This window comes from Dendrobates tinctorius, unplaced genomic scaffold (genome assembly GCF_039654945.1).
Source record: "Dendrobates tinctorius isolate UK_male_01 unplaced genomic scaffold, ASM3965494v1 ptg000039l, whole genome shotgun sequence".
In the NCBI taxonomy this organism is placed as follows: domain Eukaryota; kingdom Metazoa; phylum Chordata; class Amphibia; order Anura; family Dendrobatidae; genus Dendrobates; species Dendrobates tinctorius.
The window spans coordinates 18,608,960-18,636,170 of NW_027361707.1; the positions used below are offsets into that span (position 1 = coordinate 18,608,960).

General features: G+C 39.8%; 1 protein-coding gene across 1 annotated transcript; it reads left to right on the top strand.

Moving 5' to 3' along the window:
* Positions 1-320: 320 nt before the first annotated feature.
* LOC141088612 (uncharacterized) lies at positions 321-23,361 on the top strand. Its single transcript, XM_073574755.1, has 5 exons — positions 321-383; positions 10,261-10,644; positions 18,464-18,559; positions 20,460-20,569; positions 22,368-23,361. Exons 1-5 carry the CDS (start codon positions 338-340, stop codon positions 22,497-22,499), a joined length of 768 nt encoding a protein of 255 aa, XP_073430856.1. The 5' UTR covers positions 321-337; the 3' UTR covers positions 22,500-23,361.
* The last annotated feature ends 3,850 nt before the right edge of the window (positions 23,362-27,211 follow it).

Here is a 27,211-nt window from a genome sequence, read left to right on the forward strand (position 1 = left end):
CCATAACAGTTATATTAGTTGTTTTGAGCTATTTACCTTGTTCTTGTTTGATTGCTTTCTTGCAAACAGCAGAAAGATTGTAGATTTTGGTCATAAACCTAATTTGCACTGGGGATTGGAAAAAAATTATTGCAACTGTGTATTCCCATATCCAGTAAGGAAAAAAACAACTATTGTAAGAGAAGATTTAGTGTAAGGGTAGTAATAAATTCCGACACCGATGAGTTGTGACGAACGAGAAGAGGAAGTCTTAGTGCCGAGAGAAGTGTAATGTATATTCTCACGTGTATTTCCTGAATTCACAGTATGTGACACTGACCATGATCATCTTATTATAATGTCAAGAATGCCATTTATTTTAGTTGCATTTCTTCATTTGTCTGGTAAGTTATTACTTTTTTTTTCTCTGCGATAAATAGATAGATAAATAGATAGATGGATAGATAGATGTGTGAAATTGTTAACAATGATTCCTACTAGAACTAGTTGCTTTACAAATTTTTTTTTAAATGCATTCCCAGTATTAAATTTTAATCTTCAGCAGTGCTCTCAGGAGGATGTCAGTAGTGATGCTTCTCATAATAGTACTCTCTATATACCTGTAAAGAGCATGAATGTATTCAGGAAAACATGCGCATCACTACAATATGTAATTGCTAGTAAGAGCCTAAGAAATATTGCCATGTGTACAGCCATACACTTGAGATAGCTCATAAGTAGAGTGGAGTGAATATGTTCGGATTCGGTCGCCGAATCTGAATTTGCTGTATTCGTGACAAAAATTGGAAGCCTATTCCTGCTGAATTTATGTTTGATAATAGGTTAGGAACATAATCATTCATTTCTACTCCCATTGACTCCAGTGACGTTCGGCTGTGTTCGGTGAATATTGCAAAAACTATATTCGCCGCTGATCATAATCAGAACGGAATTTTGAAAAATTCGCTGAACTCTACTCATAAGTATGTGTACTCGGACACAGTAACAAAGGATTGGATGAAATACAACAGCGACTGTCAGTGGGCAGTCAAAAGGCATTAGAGAAAAGTTAGCCAAACCTGCCGATATTGTTGAAATTGACTCACAGTCTAATATGTATGGGGGCCTCCCAACCGGAGAAGTATCCAGTCTCTCTTAAGCTTCAGTAGACAATCCTTCTGTTCTCCATGGAGATATGATGTCAGCAGATGAATCTGTCTGCAACTCTCATAAAGGGCACACAAGTGATGGGCCAAGATCAATATTCCTGTTTATGGGGAATTTAGGAGAGATAGCTGCCAGTTGAGAGATCACTTGGCTGACAGGTATCTAATTTGTATGGAGCATTAAGGCTATTCTACTAATCAGCATCTTTAGGTGACTTTTATCTTAACTGATGGACAAGCTACGTTTTCAACCTTTTAGTGGGATGACACCACAGGTTTCAATGGAAATCAAGTGGCAGCAAAAAACATTAAGATATCACTTCCTAATCTTACACCAGTAGTATTTGTAAAATACATTTTTCAATTTCCAAATCAGAGTAAGTAAAATATTTAAAAATGCAGTGATTGATAACTGTGAGCCTCGGTTACAGAGTTAAATAGAATGGTAGGATATCTGATTTGCAAGTCAATATGTTTTGTTGCACTTACTATAGACATTTTGGTGCATTTTGTTTTTCCTTTCCTTTTTTAGTGTGTCTAGTGATATCCTGCTTTCTTGTTCCATTTTTATGTTTACTGATTTGCGCACACAATGTCACACACATACACACTCACATACATGTATAGATCTATATATTGTGACAGGTTCACTGGCAATGTATGTGAGGGGAGATATGTGCCACAAAGGTTGCTATCGTCCGTGATGTGAAACCCAGAGGTTTCTCTCCAGCACGCTATGCGCTATGGGGTTAATCGGAATTGACAGGGTTGGGTTTTTTGTGAGTGGCTGTAAGAGATGGGAAGGACAGCCTCTCACCATATCTCTGTAGCAATATGTTATATGTTGATGTGGCCTCTAGGGGTCTCACTACTTTGATGTGTGTACTATAGAGTGTAAGAACTTGTTGGTTAGTTGTCTCATGTAATAAACAAGCCTGGAGATATCCAAGGAGTGTGATCCTTGATTGGAAATACATAACAGAACAATCTCCTCCCCAAGGGTGTGTTTTTGGAGACAAGGAAGTCTCCAGTCGCTAGCTCCAGTAGGAACTCAAGTTTACTGTATCCAAAGCAGGCGAATGCTGTAGGCATGTGGATTGTGCTATAAGTTATCTTTTGCTCGGCCCTTATGCCAGAAAGGTGATGTTTATTTTGTTAAATCCTGCACTGGTTTATTCCATGTTTTAATAAACCAGCAGAAGATAAACAAAAGAAGCATTCCTATGTCTACCTCTGAGAGCAGACAAGCGAGCCAGTCTATCACAATATATATATATACTATATGTATATAAATATAAACAGTATGTACATACATATACAGTATATATGTACAGTATATTAAAAAAAAAACTTCCTTCTCATCCACTGGGGGTGGTCTTTGTTGTCCTTTCTCATTCTCGGGTTCTCTTCCAGAGGCCTAGGAGTTTGAGGGTTGTTACCAGTATTGCGCTTTTCTGGACAGAGTGCTCAGATGTTGCTCCTGGGATCTGTTGTAGCCATTTTTCCAACTTAGGGGTCACTGCTCCAAGTGCTTCTATCACCACTGGAATCACTGTTGCCTTCACCTTCCAGTAAGAATTAGCAAGTGACAACCAGCCAAAAGCAATACTTGAATAGCAGCAGGCTAGTAATAGGTTTGCAAAGGCCGAAAATAAAACTAATCTACTTAATTAGAACATATTAAAAAGGAGCAACATCTTCCTAGTAAAAGTACACGTGAGACAAAAGACACACAGGACTCACATATAAGCCGCCCACGTTAGTTAGGCGGTAGGTAGGACATCAACATTCCTCACCTTAGAACAATAAAGGATGACAGTCCCTCCAAATATGCTCAGAGAAATCATAAATCACTCTCTCCCGCATAGAACCATCTCAATAATTAGGCAGTTGGTCCCACCCATGACACTCCTCTCAGATATAAACATGGAATATCATATATGGTCTCATGGTATACAAACAAATCCAAAAGGAACAGTGTGGTATTTAAAAAAGAGTGATGTAATACTTCATCCCTAATACCACATATGGGAGGCCCAAATATACTCCTCATTACCATAGACACATTTAGCAGCATAAAATTGATAGCAAAAACATACAGCTAGGTGGCATAATTTATGCAAAAATGGGGTTTACTCTTAGTATATGCAGTTAATTTCTCACAAAAACATACATTAAAATGACTGCTCAAACCCTCTCTTTTTCAAGTTTGCATACATGGCATATATCAAGGAAGGATCTCACCCATATCTCTATCAACAATGGGTTCCTCCATACAGATACCGCTCCCTTCTCCCGACGCGTTTCACTGTTTGCCAGATCATCGGGGGAGTTCTTGGGTATGGAAATATGCCCTCATTATCCAGAAATGCCATCAAGGAGGCTGCCCACCCGTCTGTCTTTATAACACAGGCCACCTTTAGTGTTTCCTGCACATACAGGTGATCTGGGTAATTACCACTGACTGCTTCCTGTCCTTGACCCACGGTGGACTGCACAAGGAGCGCAAGCGCACAATCACCAGTCGGCGACGAGGTACACCCTCATAGCATATACCGCAGGCGCGCTCCCTCACTCAGCGGCGTCCAGGAGAGGGCAACTACCGCGCGTGCGCGTGTATCACATAAGCGGCATCAAAGCCGTCCGGCAATCCAGGACACACTGCGCAGGCGCCATCCCTCTTAGACGGCGAGGAGGGAGTTCAGGAAAAGGATTCTTCTGATTCTTGTCTACTGTTACAATGTCTGGTTGGTTACCCAACACCTGCTTATCCGTCTGGATCCTGATGTCCTACAGGATTTTAGCCCTTTCATTTTCCACCACTTTTTCTGGGGTCTCCCACCTGTACTTAGTGGGTCTTAGCCCATATTCTGTGCAGATGTTTCTGTATACAATGAATGGCTTCTGACGATTTTTGCATAGTCTGCACCTCGCGTCTTATCTTGTGTGCTAGATTCCAGCATCTATTGATCTGGTAATATATATATATATATATATATATATATATATATATATATATATATATATAAATCAAAAAAAGGGCAGCACTACCAAAATTAAATAGTTGGTGCAAAACCTATTCAGCAGTTTCCAAACAGCCAAATTAACAAAAGTAAAAAAAAAAAAATAGGCAGCACTCAAATTAAATGTGAAAAAAAGTGGATACTTTACTGCTCCTCCAGTGGCAACGTTTCAACGGTGACCCGTCTTTATCAAGCCTATATATATATATATAAAAAAGGGAAACAGTACAGTACTTAACTTCCGGTGCCTGGCCCCTGGCAGAAAGTCCTGTTTTCAGCCACAATTTCAATATTCACTCCAAATAAAGGCAGCACTCCATGGCAATTGTTTTCAAGTGGTAGTGAGTTTTATTCAGCCCACATGTCAAGGCAACGTTTTGGCTCAACTGAGCCTTTCGTTGCCTTGATATGTGGGCTGAATAAAACTCACTACCACTTGAAAACAATTGCCATGGAGTGCTGCCTTTATTTGGAGTGAATATATATATATATATATATATATATACATACATACATACATATATATACACACACATATATGAATATACTGTGTATATATATATATATATATATATATATACACATGGTATATACTACTCTGCAAAAGTTTTATGCAGGTGTCAAAAAAATATGGAGAATATGAATAAGGTTTAATAAATGACAGAAAAAACTGACGGCACATCCTAGTCTGAATAGGTGCATACCAAAAAACAACTTGCATATCAAAATAAGGAAATGGTTGCACTCAATTGCATTAAGGCATATCAAATCTGAAATATATGAAATGTGAATAGCATAATGACGTTGGTGAATGTGCTCACATCTTTTGGCCAAATTCCAAAGGCCATTATGCTATTCACATTTCATATATTTCAGATTTAATATGCCTTAATGCAATTGAGTGAAACTATTTCCTTATTTTAACGTTTAATAAAGCAAGAACTGGCAGCAACCAGTGGGTCCTAGCTACACCCATCTACTCATTGGTGGACACAGACAGCAAAGGGCCCCTGTGCAAGAACAGTGTATTGGCCCCTGGTAGTCCAGCAATTCTGTCTATGAGAGAACCTCCTTGCTTATTTGGAGATGGAAGTAGGCCCCCTTGCCTTTTTGGCCTTTGTGCAGTTGCACATGCTGCACTAATGATATGCCCGCTCCTGCATCTACTGTTTGGAAAACTCTGGACAGCAGTGGTCGTGATGGAAGAAGTACAGCCAAAAGCCACACCATTTACATGAATACAAGGCCAAGCGACTCAACTATGCACAAAAACACTAGGTGTCCTTAACCGATGAGTCAAAATGTGAAACATTTGGTTGTAACAGAAAGAAGTTTGCTTGCCGAAAAGCCAGAGAGCGGCACAATAATGAGTGATAACAGGCAGAAGTGAAGCATGGTGGGGGTTTCATGTAAGATTGTGGCTGCATTTCAGCAAATGGAGTTGGTGGTTTCAGCAAAATTAATTGAGTACCCAATGCTGAAAAATACAAGCAGATACTGATCCATGATGCAATAACATCAGAAAGGCGTCTGATTGGCTCTAAATTTATTCTGCAGCAGAAAAATGACCCCAAACATAGAGCTAATGTAATTAAGAGTAGTCGGCAGAGAAAAGAAGAAGAATGAGTCCTGGAAGTGATGGAACGGCTCCACAGAATCCTGAACTCAACATCAGTCTATGTGGGATTACATGAAGAGACAGAAGGATTTGCACAAGTGACTTTCACATAAGATCTGGGGTTAGTTCTCCAAGATGCTTGCAACATGGTCCCTGCTGATTTCCTTCAAAAGCTGTGTAAAAATATACCTACAAGAATGCATGCTGTTTTGAAGGCGAAATATATTGACACAAATACTGTCACAATTTAGATTTCTCTTTTTTTTTATTCGTATTGTTAATTTATAAATTAATTGTAAACTTTTAACACTTCTATTTTGAAATCATTCTTACTGTTCAGCATTTTTTCCACACCTGCCTAAAACATTTGCACAGCACTGTATTTATACTGTACATACACAATTGTAGAGTTATTTTTTGGTACCAGATTTTCCTTTTCTTAATTTATTGCATATTTATTCATGTAAGATGATATGGAATTATTAATGGAGGATTTCTTTACAATGAAGGTGTAAGAATTTGATGGTGTACAGTTTTTCTCACAATTAGCCCTTATGGCTAATAAAACGAAATAAAAAATAATAATATTGCTTGACATACACTAATGTTAATATACAGCATAAAGTTATAATAAATTTGTTTTCTGACAGAAACAATATTTATAAGAATAGAAAGAAAGACAGGAGTTGGTGATCTCTCATGCCAGTATATGGTGGCAGAAATAGTGATGTGATTGCAATGAGGTTTATTGCTAAATGTGATCTACTGGCCCCATAGCTAAAATGCCAAAAGGATAATTGGCATATTCATTTCTTTCATTGTTAGATGTACATTTACTTTCTTTCCTACCTGCCTACTTGTGATCTTTTTCTCTGTTTCGTATGTGTGTCTGTGAGAGTACATGATCCGCCTGCCCAAATGAGAAGATTCTTTGGTAAGTGTGTGGCACTCCAGGAGTGCGTTTGCCACAATGGCCTTGCCTCCCTCCAGGGAGTGATGTCATGCCTGGAAGCAAAGAAGGAATCCCCTTACCAGATAGTTCCAGCATACAACACAGTTCCTGCTCCAGGCCAGCAGAGGGAGCTCTAAACCCGACTTCAGGGGAGCTGCTCTCTCTGGTCAGGAGGAGGAAGTTAGTGGAGAGAGTTAGAGCCTGAACAAGGTTGAGAGAGGACATGTGGAGAGGAGCTGGGGATATGAGCTTCATCTGAGCTCACCCCAGGCTTGAGCGACAGTGACTGGGCACTGGAGCCCAAGGCTGTGTGGGTACTAATGCCCCGGCAGCAGAATCCAGAGGGCAGAAGACCGCAGATCCTCTGTCCCCTACTGAAACTCGACAAGACAGAAACACAAGTGAGCTGGAGATGCCAGACTGGAGCAACATCTGAAGCAGGCTCCAGCTGCCTGTCATGCGAGTGGAGTTCTACCTAAGCATCAGACAGAAAGAGGGACTTGAATAGAGTTTACAGCAGCAAGTACCTCAGAGAATAGCTCTAGAAATGAGGCCTCACAACCCACCTGACTAAGGAAATTCCCAAATTGCTTCCAGGCTGACTGACTCCAGAATCATCTGTAACCTGAGCCCCGGACTGTACCTGTATCCCCACTGCCCTGGTGGGCGATCCAAGTGCAGACTTAAACACAATAATTTCCAAAGGTCAGCCAGAAAGCAACCTAATTTCATAGGTGATGCTGAGGAGCATAGAGGCCAGAGAGATGAGTATAGGGATTTTTTAACGATTTGAAGACCCTTTATGAGTCAAGAAAAATGGCGTCTGGCAGCCAGTGACCACCACTTTACTGGATCCATAAGGAAGCAAATTACAAGAAAAATACTCATTTTGGAGAGTAGATTTCAATTCCACTCTAATTTATTAACCTATGCTTTCTATTGAATCCTTACTCTAGATTGTTTGTGCGTTCAGGCAGGGGATGTGTGCTCCATTCAGATGAGCTGGTAGGGGATCTATTGAGCGATCAGTAGAGGTCTCAGAACCCCCACAGATATGCAGGGAAATATTTTACATAAATATGAAAAAATATGGTGACACAAACAATTTTTTTTTTTATAAATCCAAATTATTTTTTACTATTAACTATTTCACTAAGTTGTTATTGCTGTAACCATACTGACCATGAGAATCATGTTGAACAATGAACACTCTAAAAATAAACTCCCCAAAAAATAAAGATGTATTTGCGTTTATTTTTTCATCATTTCACTGCACTTGGAATTCTTTTTCATTTGTCAGCACATTATATGGTATTAAAAATAGTTTCAAAACAAGCTATGTTGACAGAAGAATAAAAAAAGTTTTAAAGAAAAAACTAAACTACACAACAAAAAATTGGAAAAGGTTAAATACGAAGAGAGCCCTAAAATATATATTGGGGGTTTAGAATTTCAAAAGGTGAAATTTTTCGTTGGGCACTGTGGCCTGAAAATTTCCAATATTTTCATCTATAAGTCCCAGATTACCAATATTTGGTATTATTATTATTAGTAATAATAAGTTATTATTAGAGATGAGCAACTTTGCCTTTTTTAGGGTCGAGTCGGGTTTCATGAAACCCGACTTTCTCAAAAGTTGAGTCGAACAAAATTAGCCGACTATCGGGAAAAGTCGGAGGTCCGACTGAAACAAGAATCTCTCTCTCTCTCTCTGGACACTGCACATGTCATCTCGCTGCCCACAGTGTGCGTCCTTGCTCATTGGCTGAAAAAAGTCACGTGCAAGCATTCTGGGAAATCCGACTTTGGCGCTCGTTTTGCCGACCGCATGGCCGACTTAAAACTGTGGTCGGGTTTCGGTTGGCGAAACCAGACTTTGGCATAAGTCGGCGACTTATGAATCTGGCCAACCTGTTTCGCTCAACTCTAGTTATTAATTATTATAATTGTATAATTATAATATTATATATATTATTAATAATGATTATTATTATTATCAGCCAAGGGGTAAAATTGGAAGATGTCAAGAATTTGCGCAAGCAATTCTATTTTGCAGGTCGCAGCCTTTCACCCTTAAAAAAGGAACCTGGCCTTTGCTGCAGGTGCCCTTGGGTTGCATCCATTGAGTAGCTGCTTATTGGTGGAGGAAAAAGAAGAAAAAAAGGATATAACTGGGTCACAAACAGGGGGAGACATTGACAAAATTGTGCTGATTGCTCCCATCGCTGCCTGCTGACTGGCCCGAGTTAATGACACTAGCTGGACTGCGCCCTTACTGCCCTGCATGCGAGGAGCGTGCACCCGCTCTACAACCTGCCCTATCATATCTGCAGTAAGAGAAGATTCACCACTTTCTCTCCTGTCGGCACTACTGCCAAGAACGGAGCTGTGGCATCTAACAGTGGTGAGCGGTGTTGAGGCGGGGACTGGTAAGATTCTAACAGCAGAATTGTGCATGCAGAGCTGTAATTCAGGATCAGCACCAGAGAAGTAATTTAATTTATTTCAAGTTAATGAAATTTTGTTTACAAATATTTCTCTATAAGCTGCAAATCAGCGCTTAAAGGCAGACATATGCTTTAAAGGGGTTACCCACCACCTACTATAATGCCCCCACCGATTTAAACTTTGTAAAGAAGTATTTTTGTAAATACCTCTTGTTGATATGTGTGCATGTGAGCGGCGCTATCGCTGTCCGCTCACTCGGCAACACGTGACCCTGGCTGCAGCCGCCGATAATAACAAGTCAAGCTCCAGAATTCCTTGGATCACCGGGCGATGCAAATTGCCTCTTCCAAGAGGATGAGGACTAGAACTCTATAGCACCACCTGTTGGAAGCAAAAATCCTACAATTCATTATTGACCCTTTAATTAGTCTTGCAATATGACTTAGGATAAAAGGCAAATCAGAATCTCTGTTTGCAGACACGGTGTTTCGGGGTATTGCCCCTCGTCAGTGCTGCTTCCAACAAGAGGTGCTATAGAGTTCATGTACTCTTCCTTTATGAAGAGGTAATTTGCATATTAAATTATCCTGTCTTATAAATGCCTGATTTGTAACAGGGCCTCACATCTACCACACTTCATTTATAGTACCTGTCTCCTGATATGAGGCAGAGACCTTTTGGGTCTCCTGAGGTTCAAAGTCCAGTTGCAGTTGACTGAGAATGAATATCTGGACTTGACACAAACCGATAAATCTCTGAATAGATGGAACACCCGACATTGCTGGAACTATTACTTCGTAGATCCAGTGGTTGGAGGTGTACAGTGGGTGATAGTTTTGCTTCTAACCCTTTAATATTGGTTAGTTTCAAGATCTGGGGGATAGGATCTACTGCTCATGGGCACTCTATAGTAATATAATTAAAAAACTATGACCATGTACAGTTTTTTCTGGTAATAAGTTGGTCACAGGAGCGGCTTCATTTTCAGAAGGAAGTGACCTCCTGAGAGAACTCCATTGACTGAACAAGTGGTCACTTCAAATATCACTTCTTTATTACTTTCTCCTTATACAGATATGGTGATAGGGAAAACAATCACTCAACAGCCAGGAACCCTAAATCTGTCTAAATCGGAGACTGCCATGATATGCTGCAACTGGACTAGTAATTATGCTTATCAGGTCCGAGCTGAATGGAGAAAGCAAATCTCAAGCAATGGAGAAGACAACGGGACCGTTTTATGTTCTGTACTGAAGTCCGAGAACAACAGCAGTTCATCTGTGAGAAATAATAGAACTACATGTAACGTGACCAATAATACTACACTGCTGACCATAGAGGGAGTCACAGAGGACGATGGAGGGCGGTATGTCTGTAAAGTTACATGGGAGATACCGGCACTGGACAAAGCAGAAGGAAATGGGACACAATTATATGTCCATGATGGTAATAGTGGTGGTAAGTAGACATAATTGTACTATAAATGATATATCTCAACTATGATTGCTATTATTATGTTTTTGCAATAACAAGTTGTAGTTTTTTGGGGCCATAAACCAAGGGCAAGGGACCATGTCAGAAAATGGTCAGGGTGCCTTATGCTACATTATTTATGCTATATTCTCCATCTTGGACAGTTATCTTGTATAAGTGGATATGTTTCACGTGGCCCAGATGAAGCACATGATCATGTGAAACAACAGTAGACCATTGTTTGTCCACGTTCTTATGCTCCTGCCTAAAAAATGAATAATAAATAAGTGAAATCTTTGGAATGGTGATTGCCCTGATTTCTACTTATCCTTCGCTACAAATTGGAATATGAACTTATTTCTCAATAAACCCCACGCGTGCTACTAGCAGCTTGTCCCAGAGGTGTATCTTCATTGTTTGATAAGGAAAATCAGCAGTGCCAGTGCGTTCTTTATTTGGACATAAAATAACTTTACCTGTATGATAAACACCATAAAAAAACCTCGAAATGCTAGAAATGCATTTTTCAGTCAAACACACCTATGACATATAATGGTACAGTAAAAAGCTAGTAAAACCTTGTGTGTACCCCAAATTGATATCAATAAAACGATAAGCTCAGGATGCAAAAAAAGCCATAATACAGCTCCAATCACATGAAAAAAAAAGTTAAGGGTCTCAGAGGGGGAAAAAAAGCAAGAAAACCATTTTTTTTTTCTCTTTTACAAACATTAATATTTTTTCCCACCACTTGAATAATAAAAAAATTCTATACAAGTTTTCCATCATTGTAATCATACTAACCTGGAGGGTGATGTTTCCAGGTCATTTTTATCATACAATGAGTGCCCTGAAAATATTTTTTTTTTCTCCATTACAGCCCACTTGGAATTTTTTATCATTTTTGGGTACAGGATATGGTAAAATTAATGAAGTCATTTAAGGACTTGACCTACAAAAAACAAGCCCTCATATGGCTATGTGGATGGAAAACTAAAAAAATGTTATGGCCTGTGGCCGGATTTCAAAGACCACTAATTCTTACTCTATTAAAAACACATGTGACATGCACAAATGTGAACAAGTCGGTAGGACAGTGTTCACACCACCCACTGACTGAAACACAACAAGAAAGCACTGTGCCTGTCTGAATCCTGTCCATTTAGACACTGTTCATATGTTCAGGCTTTACATTAGATAGGGACTGCTCCATTAAGGGTTACCGTGACGAGGTGGAGCAGCTTGGTATACATTTTTTGCAAAAAACGTCTCGACTAATACCCTGTATTTGTTATCCAGCACTTGCTGATTATTGCCATATTTTTTACTGCAGAGTATTTTTGCAAATTTGTTATTCTGTGCTTTCTTGTTGTGTTTAATTCTTACTCTATGCAGCAATGCTCTGGCATCTGTGTATAGCACAAGCGATCAGACGATTGCACGTTCAAGTCCCCTGAGGGGACTAAGCGAAACAAACAAAAGAAAAGTTTAAACCACCCCACTTTTCCCCCATTAAAAATAAAGATAATTAAAAAAAATAATACATATATGTGGTGTCACCGCATTGAGAAAAGTCTAATCTATCAAAATATAAAAAATAATTGATCCAATCGGCAAATGCCGTGAACGGAAATAATGCAAGAACGCCTGTCTGCCTAGTCTCCTCTGCAGCTGAAATCATGCAGCCAGTGTCTGATACATGATGTCCTTTGATCGAGCAGCATGTATGCCCGTCATATAGAAACAAAATATTAGGTCATTTACGTATTTAGAGTGGAGCGTTGTTTCCATTCACGTCTGTGTGGTTTACTTAGATAATGATGGTGAACAATAACTATTATTATATGGTTTTAGTAAGGAAAGATGGACGTCTTCCCCTTCATCTCCTGTCCTGATAATGAGACAAATTACAAATTGCTGTCATGTTTTGCCTCCTGCTCTGCACAATGTGTAATCCTTGCTGATCCCTATATGCTATCCTTTTTTATATATTAAAAGGAAGGGAATAGAATGTGAATAAAAATATCCTTTATTATTTTTCAGTGTTTGTGCACACTGTACATTTAAAATAAGTCTCTTTTGTCTCTTGTACAATGCCCTGGCAGTTTATGCCCATAGCATAATATTAGTCTTGCTAAACCCTGACATAATTTGAGGACATATACAGAGGGATAACTCAATTGCCTACTGCCTGACAGCCTTCTGCAACCAATACCGTGCAGTTAAGGCTGGTTTCACATTAGCGTTTTTGCGCATCGTGTGCATCTGTGCGCATGCGTCATGCGTACCTATGTTTAACATGGCGTACGCATGGTCTTGCGTTTGCATGCGTTCGTCTGCGTTTTCGTGCGCATGCGGTTTTCAAAGTGTGCATCTAGATGCTCCAAACGCAACCTGTTGCATTTTTGGGTCCGTCCAAAGGCGTCAAAAAAACGCATGCGTTCGCTTGCGCACGGAATGCGTCAAAAACAGGTATCATAGTCTATGGGAACGCATACGTTTTACAAGTAAACATGTGTAGACACTGGTTTTAACACCTAGAGAACGAATGCGCATAAAAAACGCAAATGCATGCAAAAACGCATGATGCGTTTTTGCATGCGTTACTACTTGCGCACAATGCGCTGCACACAAAGAAGCAAATGTGAAACTAGCCTAAGTTGCGCATTCTGAGGACTTTATATATAATTGTATACTATGAAGTCTATACAACTACCATGTGGAACTCTGAATATAGCTAAATAGCTGACCTTTGGATGAAGCATGTCAATGCGAAACGTGCGTCGAATAATGTGGGCCCCTAGTCTCTTACCCTGTTCCTAATTGGCACTTTCCAGCAGATGGGTATTGAATATACCTGCTCACTACCTCACTATCCCAAGTGGTTTCTTCTCTGTGCACTTATTAGTGAATTGTTTGCGTATGTTTCTTGGGTGGCATACTTGTATTAGCCATGGCTATTTATTTTGTGCCATATTTCCAGACTAAAATATTCACATATATGCATGTGCCTCTTTTAATACTTATATTATATATTTTTTATATTCCCAGGTTATTAATGTATCTAACAAAGGAGAAAGGTTCTAATTTCTGTGTTGCTATATACATATATATATATACAGTGCTGTGCAAATTAATTGTGACAAAGCATTTTATTAAGTAAAATCGGAAGTTGGTGACCAGTCAGTGATTCAAACCAGTTTTAACTGCTTTGAACAGGCACTCACACCTGTTCAAAGCAGTTAAAACTGGTTTGAATCACTGACTGGTCACCAACTTCCGATTTTACTTAATAAAATGCTTTGTCACAATTAATTTGCACAGCACTAATATATATATATATATATATATATATATATATACACACACACCAGGTGCCTCTGTTTTTGTTTACCTTACCTGTGACGTCTCAAAACATTTTGTGCGTATATTTTTATTTTCCTGTTTCATAACTAAAATTGCATACTCGCAGTCACATGACCTCAACACCGGAGAATCCTAACATCGTGCTTTGCTCACACTGAAAGAATGCAGAAATCTGCAGTCGCAAAGGGTGACTGCAGACTTTTACCAGAAGACCGATAACCCTTTTAATGCTGTTGTTTTCTATTCTATGTAATATAACCTATACTCTTCCCCTTCTGTTATTGCATTTAATTTATATCAGTAGCCAATTATCATATCCAAGAGGGGACATTGGCCACTATACCTAGTGGCAACCAAATTATTTTATCTTCCACATTATGTCAGTGTGGAACCATTGCTGTGCTCATGATTATAATTACTATAATGCAAGACTATGATTCAACTAATATTATGTCCTGTGCACAGGGCCGCCACCAGGGCATTACTGCCCTGACTGGAGTATGGAGCCCGATCAGCAGAGAGGGCCCATATTGGGCCCTGTCACTTTTGCCCATCGGGCCCCACTGCCCCAGCGGCAGGATTCTGCCGGTGCAGTAACTGAACCTGCGTCCAAGACGCAGGTTCAGTTACTCTATTGCTGTGCGGGTCTGCACAGCAATAGTTAAAGCTGCCAGCCTATTGGAGGCTGGCAGCTGACATCAGCGCTCACATCGCAGGCGTATGAGGTCATTGTAATTTGTCAGCGAGTGCGAGTTTGAAGCTCCTGGAGGGATCTTCGTCACAGGAGCGTGGCCAGGTAAGGAGAAAGCTGTTTTTTTTTAAAATTTATTTATTGAAAGTGGTGATATGTTTCACATGCAGGATGGAGACACATGGACCATGTCTCTTCATTCTGCCTGGGGGAGAATGGAGACACGGGGGGCAGGATAGGAGACATACAGGGGAAGAATGGAGACAAGCGGCAGATTGGAGACACTGGGGCAGGATTGGAGACACGGGGGCAGGATGGAGACAGGGGGCAGAATGGAGACAGGAGGCAGAATGGAGACAGGAGGCAGAATGGAGACAGGAGGCAGAATGGAGACAGGACGCAGAATGGAGACAAGGGGCAGAATGGAGACAAGGGGCAGTATGGAGACGGGGCAGAATGGAGACAGGGGGCAGGATGTGAGACACAGGGGCAGGATGTGAGACACAGGGACAGAATGGAGACACGGGCAGGATGGGAGACATGGGGCAGGATGGAGATAAGGGGCAGAATGGAGACAGGGGCAGAATGGAGACAGGGGCAGGATGGGAGACACGGGGGCAGGATGCGAGACATGGGGGCAGGCTGGGAGACATGGTGTAGGATGGAGACATGGTGCAGGATGGAGACAGCTGGTGCAGGATCAAGGGGCAGGATGGAGACAGATGGGGCAGGATGGAGACAGATGGTGCAGGATCATGAGGCAGGATGGAGACAGATGGTGCAGCATCATGGGGCAGGATGGATACGATGGAGACAGATGGCAGGGTCATGGGACAGATGGGGCAGGATCATGGAGCAGGATCATAGGACAGATGGGGCACGATGGTGAGATCATATGGGGCAGGATGGGACATCACATGAGGGCAGAATGGATAGCCATAAGGGCAGAATGGGAGAACATATGGGGCCAGGATGGGAGAACAAATGGCTGGAGCAAGGAATGAGACACACGGGAGCCAGGATGAGAGATATTATTACCATAGGGGCTAATTAAGGGATATTATTACTGCAGTCATGTATTTACTTTATTTTTTGAGAATACTGTTTTAAGTGGGAGGGTGGTTCTGTTACTGTGCAGAGCGACATTGTCGTCTTTTTTTCTTCATCTGGTGTACAGTTGTGGCCAAAAGTATTGACACCCCTGCAATTCTGTCAGATAATACTCAGTTTCTTTCTGAAAATAATTGCAAACACAAATTCTTTGGTATTATTATCTTCATTTAATTTGTCTTAAATGAAAAAACACAAAAAGAATTGTCCTAAAGCCAAATTGGATATAACTCCACACCAAACATAAAAAAGAGGGTGGACAAAAGTATTGGCACTGTTCAAAAAATCATGTGATGCTTCTCTAATTTGTGTAATTAACAGCACCTGTAACTTACCTGTGGCACCTAACAAGTGTTGGCAATAACTAAATCACACTTGCAGCCAGTTGACATGGATTAAAGTTGACTCAACCTCTGTTCTGTGTCCTTGTGTGTACCACATTGAGCATGGAGAAAAGAAAGAAGACCAAAGAAATGTCTGAGGACTTGAGAAACCAAATTGTGAGGAAGCATGAGCAATCTCAAAGCTACAAGTCCATCTCCAAAGACCTGAATGTTCCTGTGTCTACCGTGCGCAGTGTCATCAAGAAGTTTAAATCCCATGGCACTGTGGCTAACCTCCCTAGATGTGGACGGAAAAGAAAAATTGACAAGAGATTTCAACGCAAGATTGTGCGGATGTTGGATTAAGAACCTCGACTAACATCCAAACAAGTTCAAGTTGCCCTGCAGTCCGAGGGTACAACAGTGTCAACCCGTACTATCCATCGGCGTCTGAATGAAAAGGGACGGTATGGTAGGAGACCCAGGAAGACCCCACTTCTTACCCTGAGACATAAAAAAGCCAGTCTGGAGTTTGCCAAAACTTACATGAAAAAGCCTAAAACATTTTGGAAGAATGTTCTCTGGTCAGATGAGACAAAAGTAGAGCTTTTTGGGCAAAGGCATCAACATAGAGTTTACAGGAGAAAAAAAGAGGCATTCAAAGAAAAGAACACAGTCCCTACAGACAAACATGGCGGAGATTCCCTGATGTCTTGGGGTTGCTTTGTTGCCTTTGGCACTGGACTGCTTGACCGTGTGCATGGCATTATGAAGTCTGAAGACTACCAACAAATTTTGCAGCACAATGTAGGGCCCAGTGTGAGAAAGCTGAGTCTCCCTCAGAGGTCATGGGTCTTCCAGCAGGACAATGGCCCAAAAAAGCACTAGAAAATGGTTTGAGAGAAAGCACTGGAGACTTCTAAGGTGGCCAGCAACGCATCCAGAACCGAATCCCATAGAACACCTGTGGAGAGATCTAAAACTGGCAGTTTGGAGAAGGCACCCTTCTAATATCAGGGACCTGGAGCAGTTTGCCAAAGAAGAATGGTCTAAAATTCCAGCAGAGCATTGTAAGAAACTCATTGATGGTTACCGGAAGCGGTTGGTCGCAGTTATTTTGGCTAAAGGTTGTGCAACCAAGTATTCGGCTGAGGGTGCCAATACTTTTGTCTGGCCCATTTTTGGAGTTTTGTGTGAAATGATCAATGTTTTGCTTTTTGCATCATTCTCTTTTGTGTTTTTTCATTTAAGACAAAATAAATGAAGATAATAATACCAAAGAATTTGTGTTTGCAATCATTTTCAGGAAGAAACTGAGTATTATCTGACAGAATTGCAGGGGTGTCAATACTTTTGGCCACAACTGTAGTTTAGAATTTGAGAAAAAATTAAGTAATATGTTCTGCCAGCTGTGCTCTAGCTAACTGTATTATTTCCTGCAGAGATGAGCCCTGGATGGAAGAAGTGATGGCGGTCAGTGCTGAATGAAAGATGAAAAGCGCAGATGAAGGACTTCACCTAGAGACGTCACTGGTGAGTCAGTGCATTATCTGTACACTGATACTATATACAGGTCTCCTGTGTATAATGGCACTTATGGTGATATTGGTATTGTGTTTTTTTATTAATGACCAGCATTGTAGTATTCAGTCACTATGTGATGGTAATATGTTGTCCGGCCATGGTGTGGCAGTATTTGTTCCTTGTATGTGGTATTATAGGTCACCATGTGGTGGTAATATGTGGTCTGGTCATGGTGCGGTGGTATTTGTCCCTTGTATGTGATTTTATTGGTCATTTTAAAAATTGAAAAATAAATAAAAATATACCTAAATTGTATTGGATATTTTAACAAATGTTTAATAGGTTAGAGTAGAGCTCGGCCAAAAGAGAATACCTTGTTATGGTGGCGGCTTAAAAAATCTTTTGGCCAAAACAAAAGCTGCTGACTATATGTGTGATCTGGTGATGGGAACTGTCAATGTGTGGGACTGTGGACAGTTCGAGGGGTGGAGCCTGGGTGGAGTCTCAAGGGGGCCTCGAAAATTTTGCCAGTATAGGGACCTGAAATTTCTATCCATAAACTGCCGAGACATAATGCAAAAAAAAGACTTATCTTAAATGTATGCACAAACACTATGTTTTTAACATTGAATAGTATTAAAGGATAATTACATTCCCTTCCTTTTCCCTTTAATCTATTATTACTTTCAGTGGTGTACACTACTGTGAATTCGATTAAAATTAGTGTGATTTCATTCTTTAAGTGAATTTTCATCCTATTTTAACAATGTATTTTTTTTTTAAATTTTAGGTTTGCAAATTCACATTCCTGCCATTGGTGTCACTGCCATATTTCCTTTTTTGGCACTTGCAGCGTACTGTGCTTACAAAAGAAGGAAACAAAAATGTATGTATATGTTAAGGTGTAATTCTAAAAGACATCATTAAAAACACATGTGCAATATATTCATTTCTGTTACATAGCAGAAGAAGCTAGCCATTTCCTATTCTATCCCAGAAGAAGCTAGCCATTTCCTATTCTATCCCAGAAGAAGCTAGCCATTTCCTATTCTATCCCAGAAGAAGCTAGCCATTTTCTATTCTATCCCAGAAGAAGCTAGCCAATTCCTATTCTATCCCAGAAGAAGCTAGCCATTTCCTATTCTATCCCAGAAGAAGCTAGCCATTTCCTATTCTATCCCAGAAGAAGCTAGCCATTTCCTATTCTATCCCAGAAGAAGCTAGCCATTTCCTATTCTATCCCAGAAGAAGCTAGCCATTTCCTATTCTATCCCAGAAGAAGCTAGCCATTTCCTATTCTATCCCAGAAGAAGCTAGCCATTTCCTATTCTATCCCAGAAGAAGCTAGCCATTTCCTATTCTATCCCAGAAGAAGCTAGCCATTTCCTATTCTATCCCAGAAGAAGATAGCCATTTCCTATTCTATCCCAGAAGAAGATAGCTATTGCCTTTTCTATCCCAGAAGAAGCTGTTTCCTATTCTATCCCAGAAGAAGCTAGCTATTTCCTAGCATTTTTTTCAATACATAGGAGAAGCAGCTAGCTAATTCCTCCTTCAGTCTTGTTCATTTTATTTTTTCAGCATTCCTTGATTTTGAACATATTGAAAAAATTCTTTATGTGAGTTAGGAGATGGACCTGAGTGACCATCTGACAGAAGGAACAAACCTCATAGAAGCCAAAGGGGGCGATTCATCAGCTCTTTGAAAAATCACATTTTTTTTCCACACCCTTTCTGCAACTTTTGACATTATTACACCAGCTCCAAAAAAGTGGCTGGAGCTTGGACAGGATGGGGGCGTTATGAGGTGTGGCGACCCCTGCTCACTAAATTCAAGAAGAGCATCACCTACTGGAGTAAGATTTGTGGTGAGGTGCACATAGCGGCACACGCCAGTACGCACCTCGCCTGATTCATTTAGAGGCGTGCACCTCTCAATAAATCAGGAGGGTCAGCTCTAAACTGCTCCCTAATCAAGACAGGCAACAGAATCACCCCCAAAATGTTCAATTTTCCATGCTGGTTTTTTACTTCTACTTACTGACAAATGTCATTAGAACCTGCGCCTTAATCCTGACAGAATCCTAAATGTGTGACCTTACTGTACTGTAACGAGAAAGAGCAGTTCAATTTGTGCTTCCCTGTTCTGGCATTCAGTTCAGTTCTCCATGGCAGTACGTATTCATTTCTGCTCCTGCTATCCTCACCCTTGCGTTTTTTGGCTGCATTTTTTCTCTGTTTTTGGTGCATTTTTTTACTCCGTTTTTGTCAGGGTACATTTGTCTCTTGTGCATGCTGATAAAGTTTAGTGCATAAAAAATCTGATTCCGCTTCATCAGGTTTTTGCACCAAAAATGCAGCAAAAACTGATATCTCTGTTTTTCAGGCATTTTTTTCACCACACATTGCTTTCAATGGGTGAAATACGCTGAAAAAATGCTGAAAGAAGTGGCACCCTCTATACTGCGAAACCCAAGATTTTTCACAAAATACTCAAGACAAAAAAAGAACAAGCTGTATGAATGAGATTTCTGAAATCTCATAGACTTTGCTGGTACTGTAAAACGCAACTGAAAAATAGCATAACAAAGCAAAGAAAAAAAGCATAAAGAAGATGAAAAAAACGCAACTTGTGAACAAAGCCTAAGAGATCACCCCAAGCTCTGCTTTTATTAAAATCAATAGAAATGCACTGCACTGCTTCCATTACCACAGAGTGCCACGTCTTTTCTTTTAATTTTGACTTAACATTGTCACTCAATATTTCATATTATTTATTTTTCAAGCTGAGAAAATCCCACAGAGAAGAAGGCAAGAACACGGGGAGCTTAACCAAATACATCAAAATGAGGCTGAAAGTGAAGAAGAAGACAGTTCAGGACACTCTGTCCAATGGGTAATTATTATAGTTTCCAATGTTTTTTGGTCACTTTAGGTTTCGAGCCCTTAAAGGGAACCTATCAGAACGATTTTAGTACTAAAACTAATAGTATGGCTGTATAGGTCCTAGTACAACAAGAAAAATGATACATGTCTTGTAGTAGTCTGATGCTCCATAGCCGAGAAAATTGAGTTTTGAAGCTACATGCAAATTAGCTTGGACACTGAATACACTGACACGCCCTCAAAGCACTTTTAGGCTAATTTGCATGTGATTTCAAAGCTCGATTTCTCAGCACTGCCACATCGGATTATTACAAGATAGGTATCATATTTATTGTTACACCATGAATTATACCAATATTCCTCTACCTTCAATAGCAAAAGGGTCCTGGGAGGTTCACTATTAGTAATCAAAGTGATCAAAATTTTTAGGGACTTTCCTGTGATATATATGGTTAGTTTTATACCATTATTATAGTTTTTTTAATAGTTTTGTTTTAGGTAAAATGTTTAAAAAAAAGTTACATAAATATGAAAGATTAATTTTTATTAAAGTGGGCTCCCAATTTAGTGTAATTCATTTTAATTTGTTGTTATATGTTGGGGTAATTTTGGAAGGATATTGGTATTGTTGTGCTTGATGACTTCGAGGGGTCATAGAAGAAATTTGGAAACATCTTTATATAGTACATAATGTCAATAGAAGTTACCGTTGTCAGTGGGGAAAAAACCCCTCTATACTTAGGGTGCTTTCACATTGCCCTTTTCTTCTCATTTATATGCCAACTGGAGCTGGAAACTCATACGTAGTAGACTGCGTCAGGGTGTCTGCCTCCTGTAGGCGTATACGTACGAAAATGATGCACATTCGCCCTGCCTGCACCATTATAGTCTATGGCCCCATCCGTCCAAATCCCATTTTGCAGGGGGGTTGGGATGCAAGCTTTGACAAGACCCACGAACATGGAGAATAGTGCAATGTGAATTTAACCTTCACTAGATAACTGGTAAATGTTTAATCGTGGGTGTACAATGGCTGCGAGTTGAGCGAACGTGTGCATGTAGGACCACCACTCCATTTACTGTCAATAGGAGCTCTAGGCATCCCATAGACCCTTAGAAGTGAATGTAATGGTGGTCACACATGCACACTACTGCCCTATTCATACTCTGAGTAGCTGGGGGGTCTCAAGAACCAGACCTTCACCAACCATGCATTATACACTAGAAAATACATGAAAAAGAAATAGGCGCATCGATTTGTAGGACACCGGCTCATCGGACAGGTCAGCAATCTACTATCACTGGACAGGAGACCTGCGAAAATCCTTACTTCTTGGCTCTTCTTTTGACCAACTGGTTCAACCGAGGGAATTATTAATTATAAGGTCTGTCCTCAATCTATTCAGAACATGTACATGTCCACTTTTATGTGCATGTAATCTTTGGTGTTATTATGGAACACACAGGTTATAAAAAATTAACCCTAGTGAGAAATGATTGCTCCAAGATTACCCCAAATGGGGTTGTCTTCTGCTGGATCATTCTTCTGTCATAGCAACGTCCCACCAGAGGATTCTCCGGTACTGTGGTGGGACAATCCAACCTTGACCTGCAGTTCATACCGCTATAGTCTGTGGAAAAAGAAAACATGACCAAAAGGCAAAACTGATCAAAAATCTGAAAATTAATTTTGTAGGTCAGTTTGATTTTAAAATGCAAGTCCATAGGAAATTCATCACCTGACTATTATAATATTTAGGTAATACTGTTATTATTAAGTCTACTGAATGTTTTATTTTATATTTTAGGCCGAGTCATCGCTGTATGAGTCTTTTGATTATTTTGCAATAAGGAATCCAGATGATAAAGCTGCCGCTTCATCCACAGCCAATTTAGCCAAGCCCAAGTCATCAGAGGAGTCTTCTCTCAGTGCTGTGTGATACTTTACTGATTGGACAGTGGACACTCATTGGGGTGAAGAGATCATTGGTACCATCAGTGGAGTAACATCAGTAAAGAAGTGGGTCAAGCAGTAGCATGGGGCAGTAAAGGCTCTAGACTGGCGGCCACTTTACAAGAACAGTATATGGGTTTAATGGTGTTGTGTAGCTCAGCGCAAAGCACTAGCCAAGCACCTTACATGTAATCCAAAGCTGTCAATGACAATGGCTCCTTACCTACTCTACCCCGATGCACCTGCACAGGTGGCAAGTATGATAAAGCCACCCCTGGAGTGTATGACCAATTAAATGACCTTCACATGGTTATTACCAAAATTAATTCACATGGACAATTATCCTTATGGACAACTTTTGAAGGCATGCATTAAAACCAAATGACTTTAATGTATTAAGAATGTGAATATAAAAAAAATTCTTGAAATTACGAAAAATTTGGAAGTCCATATGGTTATAGAAAATTTCACCAAGAGACAATGATTTAGGACACACAATGAAGAAGCAATGATCCTTCAAGATTAATAGTGATGATTGCAAGGCCTTTTCACTCAACAGTACATTAAGCTAACCCAATCCCAGAAGCAATCCCACTCATATTATCCGTTACTATGGTACATCAAAATGTCACATAAAAGTACAGTATACTGTGTATATATAGTATAACAGTCTAACAAATCAGTCTTCGTCTATTGGACTTCATCAACAGTGTCCTACCTCATAGGACTTCTTGTTCTTCTGCCTAATGTCATTTACCAATTTAAGACTATTTAAAGAGGATAAAATGTTAAAAAAGAACATCAACTTCTAAAAGCAATAATTGCATTAAAGAAGAATGAGAAGAAAAAGGCGGAGAGTATTTGAGGGATGAGATGTTGGTGTTTTGTGTCTATAAATTTTCTATCCATTTTTATATATATTTTTTATACAGTTGTATTAATTAATTTAATGTAAATAAATAGATGAAAAAAATAGATTACAGCACCTATGAATATTTTTTTTGTATGTGATTAGAAATAAAAGCAATTTTGGAATGTTCTTCACCTGCCTTTTCCCCCAAACTTGTTACTACAGCTCATCGCCATTGAATTGAGCTCATTCATGTACAGTATGCACAGTAGGTGTTTTGAAATCAGGTGACTGGCACAGAAACTACAGTGGGGAAAAAAAGAATTTAGTCAGTCACCAATTGTGCAAGTTCTCCCTCTTAAAAAGATGAGAGAGGTTTGTAATTGAGAGTCAAAATAGAATCATAGAATCATAAAATCGTAGAGTTGGAAGGGCCCTCCTAGGCCATCTGGTCCAACCCCATGCTCAAAGCAGAATTCACTAAATCATCCCAGACAGAAGTCTGTCCAGCCTCTGTTTGAAGACTTTCATGGAAGGAGAACTCACCACCTCTCGTGGCAGCCTGTTCTACTCATTGACCACCCTAACTGATAAAAAGTTTTTTCTAATATCTAATCTGTGTCTCCTCCCATTCAGTTTCATCCCATTGCTTCTAGTCTTTTTTTGTGCAAATGAGAATAAAGATTATCCTTGTCTGATTTGGCAATATTTATTTTTCAGTTTGGAGTGTGACTGTTTGAGGTTGTGGACAGGTGTCTTTTATACTGATAACAAGTTCAAACAGGTGCCATTACTACAGGTAATGAGTGGAGGACAGAGGAGCTTCTTAAAGAATCATAGAATCATAGAATCATAGAATCATAGAATCGTAGAGTTGGAAGGGACCTCCTGGGCCATCTGGTCCAACCCCCTGCTCAAAGCAGGATTCGCTAAATCATCCCAGTTAGATGTCTGTCCAGCCTCTGTTTGAAGACTTCCATTGAAGGAGAACTCACCACTTCTCGTGGCAGCCTGTTCCACTCATTGATCACTCTAACTGTCAAAAAGTTTTTTCTAATATCTAATCTGTGTCTCCTCCCATTCAGCTTCATCCCATTGCTTCTAGTCTTTCCTTGTGCAAATGAGAATAAAGTTGATCCTTCTACAATGTGACAGCCCTTTAGATATTTGTAGACAGCTATTAAGTCTCCTCTCAGTCTTCTCTTTTGCAAACTAAACATTCCCAAATCCTGCAACCTTTCCTCATAAGACAGGGTTTGCAGACCGGTCACCATTCTGGTCGCTCTTTTCTGAACTTGCTCCAGTTTGTTGATGTCTTTTTTCAAATGTGGTGCCCAAAATTGGACACAATATTCCAGATGAGGTCTGACCAAAGAGGAGTAGAGGGAAATAATTACTTCACGTGATCTAGACTGTATGCTTCTGTTAATACATCCTAGAATTGCATTTGCCTTTTTTGCTGCTGCATCACACTGTTGACTCATATTCAGTCTGTGATCTATTAGTATACCCAAGTCTTTTTCACATGTGCTGTCACTTAGCCCTATTCCTCCCATTCTATATATGCTTTTTTCATTTTTATTGCCCAGATGTAGTACTTTGCATTTCTCCCTGTTAAAAACCATTCTGTTAGTTGCTGCCCACTTCTCCAGTTTATTTAAATCTTTTTGAATCCTCTCTCTCTCTTCTCTAGTATTAGCTATCCCTCCTAGCTTTGTGTCATCAGCAAATTTAATCAGTTTACCCTCAATTCCTTCATCTAAATCGTTGATAAAGATGTTGAACAATACAGGGCCCAGGACAGAGCCCTGTGGTACCCCACTTGAGACATTCTTCCAACTGGATGTGCAGCCATTTACGACCACTCTTTGGGTCCGATCACTAAGCCAGTTATGAATCCACCTAACAGTTGCCTTGTCCATTCCATACTTAGTCATTTTTTCAATAAGGATTGTATGAGAGACTTTGTCAAATGCTTTGCTGAAGTCAAGATATACTATATCTACAGCATTTCCTTGATCCACCCAATCAGTAATACCATCATAGAAGGAAATTAAATTAGTCTGACATGACTTATTAGTTACAAACCCATGCTGACTCTGTTTAATCACTTCATTCTTATCCAGGTATTGACATACATGTTGTTTAATAATTTGTTCAAAGATCTTTCCTGGTATAGAAGTCAGACTCACCGGCCTATAGTTGCCTGGGTCCACCTTCTTCCCCTTTTTGAAGATAGGAACAACATTTGCTCTTCTCCAGTCTTCTGGCACTTCTCCTGTTCTCCAAGAATTTTCAAAGATTATGGAGAGGGGTTCAAAAATTTCTTCTGCTATCTCCTTCAGTACTCTGGGGTGTAATTCATCTGGACCTGGAGACTTGAATACATTTAGGTTAGCTAAGTGTTTCCTCACTATCTTTCTGTTTATAGATATCCTGGATTCTTCTATTCCCTTAATAGGACAGTGAATAACAGTTGATGTTACATTTCCTTTCTGAGAGAAAACAGATGCAAAATAGGAATTTAAAAGTTCAGCCTTCTCAACATCCTGTCTTACCATTTCATCATTTTCATCCTGTAAAAATCCTATAGCATCTTTGACTTTTCTTTTACTTTTGACATATCCCCAAAATCCTTTATTATTGCTTTTGACATCTCTTGCAAGCCTCAATTCATTTTCAGCTTTAGATAATCTGATTTGTGCCCTGCAGGTTCTGCAGACAGCATTATATTCTTCTTTAGATATGCCTCCTTCTTTCCATTTTATAAACATTTTTTGCTTCCTTTTTAGCATGTGCTTAAGTTCTGTGTTCATCCATCCTGGTTTCCTTAAATGCTTCCTATTCTTCCCTCTTTTCGGAATTGTTAACAACTGTGCTTTGAGAATTTCATTTTTCAAGATTTCCCATCCTTCCTGGACATTTTTGTCTTTAAGGATATCCAGCCATTGGATCCCTCCAATTCTCTTTCTGAATCCCTTAAAATCTGCCTTTCTGAAATCTAACCTTGACGTCTGAGTCTTCACAGGTCTTCCGCCTCTAGTTATCCAAAATTCTAAAATAGCATGGTCGCTACCTCCTAGGGTCCCAGCCACTTTTACCTCCTCAACCATTTCCTCCCTGTTTATAAGGATTAGATCCAAGGTAGCAGTTCCCCTTGTTTTCTCCTTTACCTTTTGGAAGATAAAGTTGTCAGCAAGAGAGGATAAGAATTTCCTTGACCTGTTAGTTTTGCCTGAGAGAGATTCCCAACAAATGTCTGGATAGTTGAAATCTCCCATGACAACTATGTCATATTTTTTGGAGAACTTGGCCATTTGATGCATAAAGAGTTCATCCATATCTTCAGCTTGCACAGGCGGCCTGTAGTAAATGCCTACAATGGTGTCCTTTCCATTGTTCTGTCCTTGTATTCTTACCCAAACAGTTTCCACAGAACTCCCAGTCTCTGAAGCTTCAATCTCTGTGCAGATATACGCATTTCTAACATACAATGCGACACCCCCTCCTCGTTTATCAAGTCTGTTTCTTGCAAATAAGTTGTATCCTTCTAGTCTTGTATTCCAATCATGTGTATTGTCCCACCAAGTTTCAGTGATTCCAATGACATCATATTTCTTTTCCTGTGTTAGTAGTTCCAATTCTCCTTGTTTGTTGCCCATGCTTTGTGCATTAGTATAGAAACATTTTAGTTTGTGATTGGTTTCTCTTTCTCCAATATTTTTTTTAATTAGATTCTTTCGTCTTTGTTCTTCCTTTCCACTTCTAATAGCAGAGTTCTCAGTAGCATTTGTCAGGTGTATGGCTTTTTCTGGTCTTTTGCTTCCCTTCCCATGTTGTTCTAGTTT